The sequence below is a fragment of the Spermophilus citellus genome (genome assembly GCF_964194105.1).
Source record: "Spermophilus citellus genome assembly, chromosome: 7".
Taxonomy (NCBI): Eukaryota; Metazoa; Chordata; class Mammalia; order Rodentia; family Sciuridae; genus Spermophilus; species Spermophilus citellus.
In genome coordinates, this window is record NC_138188.1 from 90,329,857 (window position 1) to 90,343,082 (window position 13,226).

A 13,226-nucleotide genomic window follows, 5' to 3' on the forward strand; every position below is an offset into this window, starting at 1 on the left:
CTAATTCAATCTCAAAAATAAATTTTAATACTACATCATTTCATCTATACATTTTGAAACACTAATTTCTATGAAATTCCATGATAAAACTCAATTAATTTTTGTGGGTTTGAAACTTAATTATTGAAGCTAGAAAATGCATTACCAAAGCTATTATAATCCAAGGTTTTTTTGCAAATGAATGCTCATAATGGAAATTTAAAGATTAAAAACTAATTAAATGGAAGGCTGTTCTTGTAATTGATGTTCTAGTAATTTTGATACTGAGCAATATTCTGTTAATATAAGTTGGGCCATCTTTCAATTAACATTTATCTAAAATTATATTATCTGTGATTTTACTTACGATATTATAACTAGAACTAATAGTTGTTTCTTTCATACAAATAATTAGAATTTAGTTTTAAAGCTTTTATAACTCTATTCTCCTTTTTTTCTTTTTTTTTTTTAGCATTGCTGGGATCCAAACCAGGGTTTTGCATCTACTAAGCAAATATACTAACATTGATCTAAACCCCTTGCCTGGCAACTGTATTTTTAAAAGTTAAATGTGCATAATATAAAATACAAAAGTTATGGGAGCAGAGAAAGTGCCCTTGCTATATTTTAGTAAAAGCAGAGAGATATATTTTATGATACAGATAGATCCTTGAATATATAAATGTGTCCCCAGCTATACTTTACCCCCCACCTTCAGTTACCACTCAGTTAATCCCTGTCAGAGGATTAATTCGCTGAGGTTAAGACTCTCAGAACCCAATCATTTTCCTCTGAACTTTCTTGCATTGTCTCAAACTTGAGCTTTCAGGGGATACCTCACATCCAAACCATAATAGTATATATGATATATATCCCTACAGATACATTGTTTGGTCTTCCATCTGACACATATTCAAAGTGTGGGTTTGGTCTTATATAGTAAATTTGCCCAACTAAACCGCATTTATATACTTTATCTTATTTCGGAACTAACTCTTGACTCATATATGACTTTAGCAGTATGTGAGTTTGCATTATGATTTGTATTTACATATATGTGAGTGTACATTGATAGATGGAAAGAATAGATGAGGATTCTAATTCCATCTACTTTGGTACACCTTCTTCTTAGAGACACTAGTTATAGAGAAGTGAAAAAAATGCATGTCTCTGCCTTCAATTATCTTAAAGTAAAAATGCATAATAATAATTAATTTATCTCAAAGATATGACAATATGATTGGTTTTGGCATTAATGATTTTTTTGGTTGGGGGTGTACTGGGAATTAAACTCAGGAGCACTCAATAACTAAGCCACATCTCCAGCCCTATTGTTTTTGTATTTTATTTAGAGACAGGGTCTCACTGAGTTTCTTAGCTGGTTTGAACTTGTGATCCTCTTGTCTCAGCCTCCAGAGCCTCTGGGATTACAGGCCTGGGCCATGGCCCCTGGCCAACATTAACAATGCATTACCAAAACTATTACAATCCAAAGATTTTTTGCAAATGAATGCTCATAATAGAAATTTAAAAATTAAAAACCAGTTAAGAGGAAGGCTGTTCTTGTAATTGATGTTTCAGTAATTTTGAAGATTAATTTTATTGTTCTGTTGTGTTGAAAGAGTCAATGGTTAAGGTTATACTTACTAAAAGAAACAGATTTATAACCTGTCTGGTTGCTGGGAGAACTACATTGTACATCATTAAATTAATCTGTGGGAAAAAACAAAGAAGTTTTGTAAATTATGAACATGGTATATTCTTATTAAATAAAATTTTAGGAAATACTAAAATGTATAAAAATATGTCACCCATAATGCTTTCACCAAACATACTGCTGATATTTTGAGATGTTTTCCTTCTATATATTTCACTTCATCCACTTTAAAAAAAAAACAATTTGTTTTGGTCATGATGTTGCATCTTTTGTCCATTTTGTTTTCATCTTCATTTTGGAGTTAACATTATATCATACTCTTTTCATTAAAGCCATTAATCCAAAAAAAATGCATACACACACAAACGGCACATAGGATTATATGCTCTTTAAATATATTTTGCCATCTTGCATGTTAATGCCTATGAAACAATCTGTGATGAAGTGTATTTATATTCCTTCTCCAACTGTTCTTTATAACACATTTGTGTGTGTGTGTGTGTGTGTGTGAAAAACTATCCCATTATCTGGTTCAGGATCTATCCCATTCTATTACCACTTACCTCGTTGCCATAAATAGCCACATTTACTTATAGTTTACTCATGCATATATGTCAGATGAACTTATGATACAGACTCAAATTTGGAGAAATTTTTTTGTGGTGATTATGCTACATCTCTATTGCTTGCTGCTTATTCACATATCCTTCTCTGTGATTGTTCTTCCTCTGTCAGCTCCAAGTTTCATTTACTCATTTGGCAAATATTTATGGAAAACTTACACTTCAGGCAATATGTTAGACACTGGATTATAATGGTGAATAGGACAGAATTTTTGACAGTCAATTAGTATATCAATGTGATAAGTGCTGAGTGTCTTAAACTAAATGTATTATGGCAGGAAGAATAGAAATGGTCACTCTACTTAAGGCATCAAGAATAACTTTCTTGCATACTGAACCACTCAGTTTTGTATTACTATAATAAAATACCTGAGGTAGCTAATATATAAAGAGAAAAGGTTTATTTAGTTACGGTTTTGAAAGTTGAAGAACTTGGCAGCTATATTGGTTCAGTTCCAGAGAAGATTCTCTTTCTCAATTGCATCTTATTCTAGCAAAAGCCATATGTGAGGAAGAGCATACTTCACCAAACAAAATCAGAGGGAGAGTCTGATGTTCCCTCCAAGTCATATCACCAGTGACCCAGGGGCTTTCAGATAGGACTTGCCTGTCAGCTTTCATCATCTCTCAATAAAGCCTGCAGAGGAACCACTCAATCACAAGAGAACCTTGGGTGACACTCAACCATACCCAAACAAACCATAACAGTTTCATTGTTTATAACACTGTCAGCCCAAGAAATGACTACAAGGCCAGAAAAAAGATTTAGTTTTTATAAAAAAAATCCTCAAATATAATTTTGGTAACTCAGGTAGATTTAGGAATAAATCATTTTACAACCAGGACAAGGTAACATGTTAAGAAAGGAAGGGGCTGGGGATGTGGCTCAAGCGGTAGCGCGCTCGCCTCGCATGCGCGCGGCCCGGGTTCGATCCTCAGCACCACATACCAACAAAGATGTTGTGTCCGCCAAGAACTAAAAAAAATAAATAAATATTAAAAATTCTCTCTCTCTCTCTCTCACTCTCTCTCCTCTCTCACTCTCTCTTAAAAAAAAGAAAAGAAAGGAAGAAAGAAGCTCTAGTCAATGTTCACTGCTTAATGAGCATAGCAATCTCTCATGACATCAGGCCACTGCAGCAGAGAATCCTGGATGAAGTGACTGTCATACAAAGAACTTAAAAAAAAAAATGTAGCATAACTGTGGACAGGGAGGGGGTACTATTCTGAGGACAGAATCCTGATTTTAACAAGGCACAGCTCTTGTCTTTGAGTTCATAAGATCTCACTGTAAGATAGAAAGGTATTGAAGGTCAGTAGAATTAACATGCAATAAAATTTACTGGGAAAGAAGCCATACAGAATTCTAGAGTTTGTGTCAACAGAATATCAAGAAGAATGTATTAATGGAAAGAGGACACATTTCAGGCACCAGACTCATCAATTTTTTGATCAAGTTAGAGATTTTCGGGGCAGGGGTGGTGGTGCTGGGATTGAACCCAGAACCTTGTGCATGCAAGGCAACACTACCACTGACCTTTCTCCCCAGCCTAGGTTAGGCTCATTCTTTTCTCCCCAAATAAAATATGCTTTCAGATACACTAAGCTATTCTTCCGTATCTGTAATCCTTCATAATAAAGTTCACAGTATAAGTTTTAGCAATATTTTCAATAAAATCTGTGGAATAATTAAATTTCCAAGTAAAGAAGAAACATTAAATTGAAAGCAATGTCTGAGAAACTCAAAGTAACAGACTCCCAGGCTTAATGAATTAGAGGAGTAGACCTTGTGTTAATCAAAGCTGTCACTGAGGAACCCAGATCTTTGCAAGACAGCTTGTGGGTCTCCTGTGACATGTCTGGGGGAGGGCAGAACTCACACTCTGCTATTTACACTGGCTTGTGAGCTTTGGTAGTAGGTGTTGACTTTGTGGATTCATGACATACATGCTTAGGAACTGAGTAAACTTTCAAGATCGATTCCATCCCTAGGTTCCACTATGTTAAGTAACTTCTGATGATTTCCAAATAAGAATCTGGGAAGGACTCAAGCAATTCCCACAGACTATTTATCTCAGGAATTCACTTCCTGACTCAAGAATCTCAGACTATTAAGCAACAGGCAGAGTCTATGGATAGTAACTACGACTCCAGTGACTGGTAAGATGCAGGAACTTCCCCTGAGTAAGAATCTTTTCTGGCTCTGCAATCCTCTTAAAAGGTTAATATTTTGTCATTAAATTATAAAGGTAAATTATTGATTCAATACATTTTCAATGAAAACATTTTTACATTCATGTACAGAATGAATGTAAAAAGGGAGAAAATTTCTCCCTGATAGATTACTACTGGCTTTTTCAATGTTTTTAATATATATATATATATATATATATATATATATATATATATATATATATATACACACACACATATAAAGTGTTTTTAAATCTGTACTCTGAAGGTTAAAAATAGCCCTGAGGCAGAACACAGTATCTAAGATCCCTGTACTTGCGGGGAATGGCTTCATTTACAGATATCATTCTGCATATAATTGAATTGGAACTAAGCAAGTTGAATTTTCTATTCTTCAAAGGCCAATATAGTTTCTAACCAAGCTTGTATAATATTTAGGGAAAAAAACAATTTCTAAAACAATGGCTTATTTATATAATGCTAGTACTATGAAAAAGAGAAAACTATATCTATATTCATTAAGATACAATAATATCCAAAATATATTACATTTAAACAAAATCAAACTGCAAAAAAGGTATGTTAATATCTGTGTTGAGGAAGAGATAGATAGGTCAATGTGTTAGCCAGATTTCCATCACTAAGACAAAAATCTAAAATAATCAACGTATTAAGAAGAAAGGTTTATTTTGCTCATGGTTTCAGAAGTTTCAACAGCAGTAGAAGAATAGGAAATAGTTCACAGTGTATTTCACGAAGCTGGTATTACCTGGCCATGAAACCAAAGGAAACTGCCAGAATAAAACCATGAAGGAAACCTAACATGAACAGACTCAAGTTCATCATGAATGTAGATACAAATATCCCTATATAAAGCACTTTAGGAACAAGCCAGGAAAGACATATAATGGTATGGGTTGATGTAGAATAATTATAAGACAAAAGTCAACATTCACTGATAAAAACTCTCAGGTAGAACTGGGACATGTTACGGATTAAAACATGTCCTCCAAAGACACATGTAGGTTCAATACTCCATACTAAAGTATATGGATTTTTTTTCCAAAAGTGATATTATGATGATGTAATTACCCATGATGGAGTCATGAGGGGCTAGCGTGAGCTCCTGGATCACCCTGTCTTGCGTCCTTATGAAGAGAGCAGGGTGAACACTTGATTCCGTCTGGTTAACTCTCTATGAGGAGAGCAGAGCAACTTTCAATTCAGTGTGACTTTTTTCCTTCTATGACTACCTTCTCTCCTGTTTAGTTGATGTTTGTGGTGAAACATTTTAATACTTATAGCTCTCACTGGGGTAGGTCCTGTAGATATTTCTTTGTGGTTCCTGAGGTGGGGTGGCCATGACACCCCTCAAGAATAACACGAGAAAGGAACACCACCTTGATACGAAACTGCAGCAGAGCAAACTCAGTAGTGTAGAGAAGGCTGTTGAATTGCCTCTGCATCCCTACCCCCTCAGCTGCTGATGTCACAATATTACATGTGTAGGTACTGTGTGTTTAATACCATAGAATAGAGTTGGGGTTTTCTGTTACATGTATCTCTTGCATCTTGTGGAAAAGAGAAGTGGCACTAGCTTTTGTAATGGTCGTGAATTTGCTCTACCAGAGGTTTTTCTGCCTTCATGGAGATCTGAGTTCCTAGCCCAGTGATGACCTGAAGGACTCCCTCATACAGGGTACATCTAGTAGGGACCAACTCACTGGGCTCTTGTCTATCAAGTGCTATGGCTGGAATGTGTGTGTCTCTCCAAAGTTCCTGCTGATGCTTCAATCTCAACAGAATAACATTGAGAGGTGAACTTCCAGAGGGTGGTTAGGCCAGGGACTCCTACCTCATGGAAGGGATGTGTACCTGAAGGGTGCTTCTTCTACCTGCACAAGGACCTGGTTCTCTTCCCAGACCACCCCCCTTATCCCTCTAAACACGCATACACACACACATACACACACACACACAATTATTTTGCAAAACTAGGTGAAGAAGCATGTGGCAGTGGTTTTTGTTTTGTTTTGTTTTGTCTTTGGACCAAGAGATTGAACCCGGGGCTGCTTAAACACTGAGCCACATTCCCAGACCTTTTAAAATATTTCATTAGAGAGAGGGTCTCAGCAGAGTTGCTAAGTGCCTTCTAAAGTTGCTTAGGCTGGATGAAAACTCACACTTTTGCAGCCTCAGCCTCCAGAGCCTCTGGAATTCAGGCATGTGCCACTGCATCCAGCTGTGTGACAGTGTTTAGTGAGCTTTTCCATCACTGTGGCCATGACACCCGCCAAGAATAACTTGGAGGAGGAAACATTTAGCTGGGAATCATGGATTCAGAAGTCTCAGACTATTGACGGCCAATACAATTGCTCTGGACCCAAGATGAGGCAGTCCATTATGGGGGAACATCCCAGAAGAAGAAAGCTGCTCACCTGAAGGCAGCAAAGAGGCAGAGACACAAGCAGAGACAGAAAAAGAGTGGGGCAAGGATCAGAGGGATGAAGCACCCTTCCAGTGCCTGGCACCAGTGACCTACCTCCCCCAGACATGCCCCACCAGCTTTAAGTCATCAGAGAGTCACTCCATTCAAAGTAGGATGCACTGATAAGGTTACATTTCTCCCAATCCTACTATTTCATTTCTGAATATTCCTGCCCCAGCACCAGAGCCTGTGTACGGTACACCTCACATCTGAACTATAATAGGCTATAATGCTCTCAACCTGTGGCACCCAATCAGGAGGCTCCCACACAGAAGCACAACCTGAGCAACATAGTGATATAATTTCTTACAAAAGACAAAACAGAGAAGTTGGGGCCCAGGGAAGTAGTTGAGTGACAGAGCACTTTCCTGACGTGCCAGAGGCCCTGGGTTCAATGGCCAGTATGTGCAAAGAACACAAAACACAAACCCAAACAAACAAAAGCAGGGCTTGAGAGAATGTGGTCAACACCTCTCCTCCTTCCATCATCTAAGGATACAGCAACAAGGTGCTTTGACCTTGGAGTTGCCAGTCTCCAGAAGGGTGGGAAGTGAATTTCTATTGTTCATAAATTACCCAGTCTAAGGGGTTTTGGTAAGAGCTGCAGGAAGAGACCCAGGTGTGTGGGAACACCTCCAATTCTTCCCCCAATGGGAAGGACACTTTTGCTGGTTCTAAGATTGTAGGCTTCTGTATTTGATCCCTTATCACTTTGAGCATATCAATCCCCCACCTTTTGCATTCCAGAGTTGGTATCAAGAAATCTGATGAGAACCTTGTGGGGAAGGGGTGATGAACCCTCCCTCCCACTCAACCCCTGTGGTGTTAGTGCCTAGCTCCAGAGCATCACAGGGAGCAGTACGTTCTGTTATAGCATCCCCATGTGAGCGCAGCACTACCATCCCTTGGACCCCTTCAATTGTGAATTGGAGGAAAGGGGAATTGAATGATTTGAGTGTAGATATGGGGAGGTCTTCAGAAGCTGAAAGTTACTTTGGATTTTCAGACTGCAGATGATAACACCATCGAAGCATCCTCCCGATTTTCATCTCTCAACATGTAAATATCAGTCTGCATGGCCCACATTAACAAAAAGCTTCTGGGATCTTTTCTTCTTCATATCATGAAGGACAAAAAATTCCTGGACACCCCCACATTGAGATGACCCCTGGGGCTATGGGCAGTCGTGACTGGTCATTTCTTGCTCTGTCCTCATGAGGAGCCACTGTGAGGTAATCTCAAACACCGGCTATATAAGAGAGTGGCTGTGGGTGGGTTTTTGTCCATAAGTACAGGAAGCTCTTGGTGGTGACCTGTCGGACTTCCAGTTAGCACATTTGGTGGTTGGTGGTTGGTGTTTGGTATTTGCTGTTGATTGGTATTTGCTGTTGATTCTTTGATTTGGAATTTGTTTGTTTGTTTTGTGTGTTGCCTTTTGTTTGTTGGTTTTGTTGTTTTGCTTGGGTTTGTTATTTTTCTTTTCAGCTAGTGTCCTTAATTGGTGTTCCAGCTTAAGATGCAGAGAGAGAGTAGTGAGAGTAGTGTAGTGGCTCAGAGGCCCAGTTTCTGCTATGAGTCAGCCCTCACAGACCATTATCGTGTCCTGAGGACCATTGGGGAGGGGAGCTTTGGGCAGGTGGTAGTAGCCCGCCATCTCCTGAGCGGGACAGAGGTGGCAGTGAAGGTGGTGCCCAAGACAATGGAGAACAAGGCCGTGCTGTGTGAAAGGGATTGGTTGATGGCCCTAGAACACCGAAACATGATCCAGCTCTTCCAGGTCATCGAGACCGTCCACCATCTGTACCTGGTCATGGAGCATGCAAGTGGGGGACAGCTACGGCGTCGCATCCCAAAGGCTGGTGGCATACCAGAGGAGAAGGTCCGCAGAGTGTTCAGGGAGATGGTGCGTGTTGTGCATTACTGCCACGAGAAGGGTGTCGTCCACCTGGACCTGAAGCCTGAGAACTTCGTGGTGGATGCCAGGGGCCACATAAAGCTCATCGACTTTGGCTTGAGCACCAGCTTCACACCTGGGCAGAAGCTGCATGACTTCAGGGGCACTCTCCAGTACTGTGCCCCTGAAATCATCCAGGACAAGGGATTCGAGGGTCCCCCTGCCGATGTCTGGAGCCTGGGTGTCACTCTCTACTTCATGCTGACAGGGATGAGGCCATTCAGGGCGAGCAACACTAATGAGCTGCAGAAGCAGATTTTACAGGGAAGCTATGACCTTCCGCCGCACGTGTCCAAGGGAGCATGCACCCTCATCCAGCAAATCCTGAAGGTGGACCCCAAGCAGAGGCCCACCCTGGAGCAGGTAATGGGGCACCCATGGCTGAGGCAGGGCGAGGACTCGTCTCCCAGGCGACGTCCCAGCAAGCCACTCCCCAAGCGGCCCGACCCAGCCATCATGACCATCATGGTTGACATGGGTTATGACCCCTATACTGCCTGGCTCTCCCTGGCAAAACGACAATTCGATGAGGCCATGGGTACCTACCTTATCCTCCAGCACCAAAGAAGCCAGGGGGCTGACTGCACGCTCTGGGCCAAGCCTGTGCGTCGGGTGGTTGGGCCTCGCCCAGGCCGCGTGATGGATCCTCCCAGTGTCCGCCCCAACAAATGCCCCAGTGAGCCTGCGCTTGCCTTGCCCTGTGAGCAGCAGCAGCCTGGAGAGGCCAAGAGGGCAGGGCAGAAGGGCGCCGCCCATGCCAGTGTTCCCGCCATTCCTCTGTGCTTCCTCCACGCAGACACCCCCTCCCAGCCTAGCCCCCCAGCAGGATCCTGGGCACCAGTGGCAGACATACCTCAGGCCCAACCCTAGTAGGTGGGTCGCACAAGGGGGCAACTCGGCCTCCCAGGGTACCTCCCCAGGGCAGCCTGATGAGAGAAGCAGGGGATGGAGGGGGTTCACTAGGATGGCCACCTGCCTTCAGAAACTGTGCTGCTGTGTGCCCTGCTTCCATGGACCCGCCTTACAACCTAGAAGAGGGGCTCCAATGATCCGAGGCCACAGGTCCCCTAGGTTCCACAAGAGAGTGGCCCCAGTGAACATGCCCACGTGAAACAGGACAATGGACAGCCAGAAAACCGCGAGCTCTGAGCATCCCCTCAGCATGGCTCTGGCTTAGGTCACAAAGCAGACCCCAGACTTCCAAGGTCAGACTTGCTAACTGGCTCAGGCTTCACTGTGTGGCTTCCAGCCAGGAGCTCATCTGGATCCACCAGGACTCTCCTCTGCCCCCCACCTGCCAGAGACATCAGAGACTCTTTCCCTTCCCACATTTCCCCCTGCCTTGCTCTTCTCTGCCATTGCAAAGATGGTTCTGAATAAATCTGTTTTATAAAATTGTATGAAAGCCTCTGTGTTCCAAAGCTTAAAACCTTAGTCTGTTGTTATAGGCTTGTGGTAGCATAATACATGTTGGTGGGAACATGTGGTAGAGGAATTCCTTGTACTTCACGGCAGCACAGAGTGAGGTGAAGGGCCATAATCCTAATATCTTCTTCAGAGGCACACTCTTACTTCCTTCCATTAGGTCCCACCTCTTAATGTTTCTTCAATCTCCAAAGGTGCCACAGGTTGGTGACCAAAAATTATACCATGGGGTTTTGGGGAAATTACTCATCTAAACTATTGTAATAGACATCAAAGATAATGTGTATGTCTTAAGGAGTTTTTGGGTAGCATATCCAAAATCTTAAAACTGATGATAATAATTTCTTTTGGCTGGACTTAGGGAGACTATTGGAAGCTGCAGAAGATAGGCACAGGAGGGGAAGATAGGTGTCAGGAGGGAAGAAATACAGTTCCTTTGTTTTTTAATTTCAATAAAACCATTTATAATAGCCCAAAATATCCATGAATATCCCATTTTAGCATATAGCTCATATGAAATTATTAATAAGCTCTTTTGCATTCTTTTTAAGTATATGAAGTCATGTATTTTACACTGATCCATACATTTCATCATGTAACTAGCTGCATTTCAAGTGCTCAAGTGTCAGTTTTCCTGTGCTGTGCCTATTAGACAGTGTTGTGCTAGAGGCATGAAGTGTTTTCATGTAGGTAGGGTAAGCTTTAAGAGCAAGTCGCCTCCTAAGCTGAACCTAGGAACATGAATGCTATATTATCAGGTTCAAACACAGAAGGGGGAAGGTGCCCTGCTTATCTTGTGCTCCTGGGTGCAATGGGTGGGCTCTATTGGTTAGCCAGACAGAGGAAGGGAGAAATGGCTGTAGCAAAAACAGTATGGTAAATTAATGAAATTATGTTACTTGCATGTATGGATATGCTACAATGAAAGCACTATTCTGTATACTTATTATGCACCAATTAAGAAGAAAAAAGAAAAGAAGCTATAGGTTGAAGACACATACTCTTCCAGCACTCTCACCTGCTAGAACTCAAAGAATCTGCTGTGGGGATGGGATGGCAAGGTTCAGATCTTGAGAAGGGGAGTCAGCTGAGGGTGGGCCTCAGCAGGTCACCCAGGAAGGTGGAGTTATACTGTGCTGCAGAGTTCTGATGTCATTCAAAGACTTGCTTTTTCAGTGACAACTCAGGAAATCTCATAGAAGCTGGATTTGAGGGGTCATGGCAGGCAGACAGGACAGGAACTCCATGGACTGGAAAGAAGGTTGACCTAGGACAGGGGAACAAATGTCTAGCAGGAGAGAGACACAGAGATAGAGATAGAGGGAGAAAGCTAGAGAGAGAGATATTAAAGAATAAACTCTGGGATATATTGGGTTTGGGATATAAGATACGGGTAGCATCAACCAACCCCTCATCTGCAAAGTTGGAGGATTTTTCTGCCAAACCCTTCAGGCACCCTTGAAGGGAAATACATAGTCAGGAATTTGGAGCATACCATCTCTGTTTTACAGAGATAGAGATGTTGATTCAAGGTCAAGAGACAGCTAGAATCACCTTCAAGTCTCCTTGTCCCCTGGGGTATGCACAAACCTTATCCTTAACCTACCCATATCTAGCCCAAACAATCTGCTTCCCTCTACCCCTTTTATCTTGTAGTTCTAATGAACACGGGCATTCCTTCCCACTTTTACTTCTCCTAATGGCTTTCTGTTGTGTTCTTGTTTCTGGTGGGAAATCAACTGGAGATCTCTTGTTTTGTCTTGAACACCTGGAGAAAGAGAAAGCAGTTTATAGGGCACAGCTCCAACATTGGCTCTTGCAGCTGAAAGTGCCATCACTTAATGACAGCTGTGATTCCACTTCCACCAATATCCTCCCCTGACTGCTGAGGGTACTGAGATTCTCCATGTCCAAAAAATTCTCAGGTTTGCCCCAGCTGCTTCTGTATGGACTATACTTTCAATATTGAGGGTACAGAGCAGGAGGTCCTAGTCTTAGTCATTCTCGTGAGAGTAGAGAGACGAGAGAGACTATACAATTTCTGAGGTCTTGGATGCACTCCAGACCAAAGCAAGTCATACCTCTCTACACATGAGAGCTGGGTATCAGTCATCCTTAAAGGTCTTCTTTCAGTCTCTTGGAATCCAACCACCATGTATGGAAATTTGCCCTAGGTAGCTTAAGAGATAGACTCTGAAAGAGGAACTGATATATTGAAAGAGAGGACATAAGAAGGAGAACTCAGTCCCAGACCTAAGCCAACCCTTTTAGGGCCTGGATATGAGTGAGATTATCTTGATTCTTCATCCCCCAGTCAGCTGCCCCAGTCAACAGTCCATAGAGCAGAGATGAGCTGTCCCTTGAGTCCTGCCTGAATTTCTGACCCACAACAACATACATTGTGTGTTTAAACCAAATGGTTTTTATTTACAATCCATAAAACTTGAGGTAATTTATTACACAGCATTACTGTTACATCCGATGGGACCCCAAGCGCCTCACAGTAGGACTTCACTTGATCTGCTTCTGTAATTCTTTACTTAAGGAGGATTTTAGAGAATAATAGAGAAATGCTAAATGCCAGGGAAAGGCCAAAGTAAAAATCACAGTGTTGTCCAGATCAATTACAAGCAGGAAATAGACAATCATTGCTTGGAAACATGTTTAGTAAAAACCAAAGAAAAATAGACAAGGTTTCCCTCCCTCCACAGATGAGCATCTGGCCTTTTGTTGTGTCAGCTGACCCAAACTGCTATTCCTTGATCTCTCTGCTGTCCCTCCCCATGGTTCCAGCTTCCAGCCCAACCACTGAGAGGAGTGGTCACTGAGAGGTAAAAGACTTCAGGGAATTACCTGCCAGGTGTAGTTTCCTATGACTGTCTCCATGGTGATTCTGGTTTCTGTGAT

General features: G+C 41.8%; 1 protein-coding gene across 1 annotated transcript; it reads left to right on the forward strand.

Moving 5' to 3' along the window:
• Positions 1-8,456: 8,456 nt before the first annotated feature.
• On the forward strand, positions 8,457-9,764 carry LOC308653358 (sperm motility kinase X-like; the record flags this gene model as incomplete). Its single annotated transcript, XM_081301954.1, has 1 exon — positions 8,457-9,764. The coding sequence occupies one exon, from the start codon at positions 8,457-8,459 to the stop codon at positions 9,762-9,764; it is 1,308 nt and encodes a 435-aa protein (XP_081158080.1).
• Between the last annotated feature and the right edge of the window lie 3,462 nt (positions 9,765-13,226).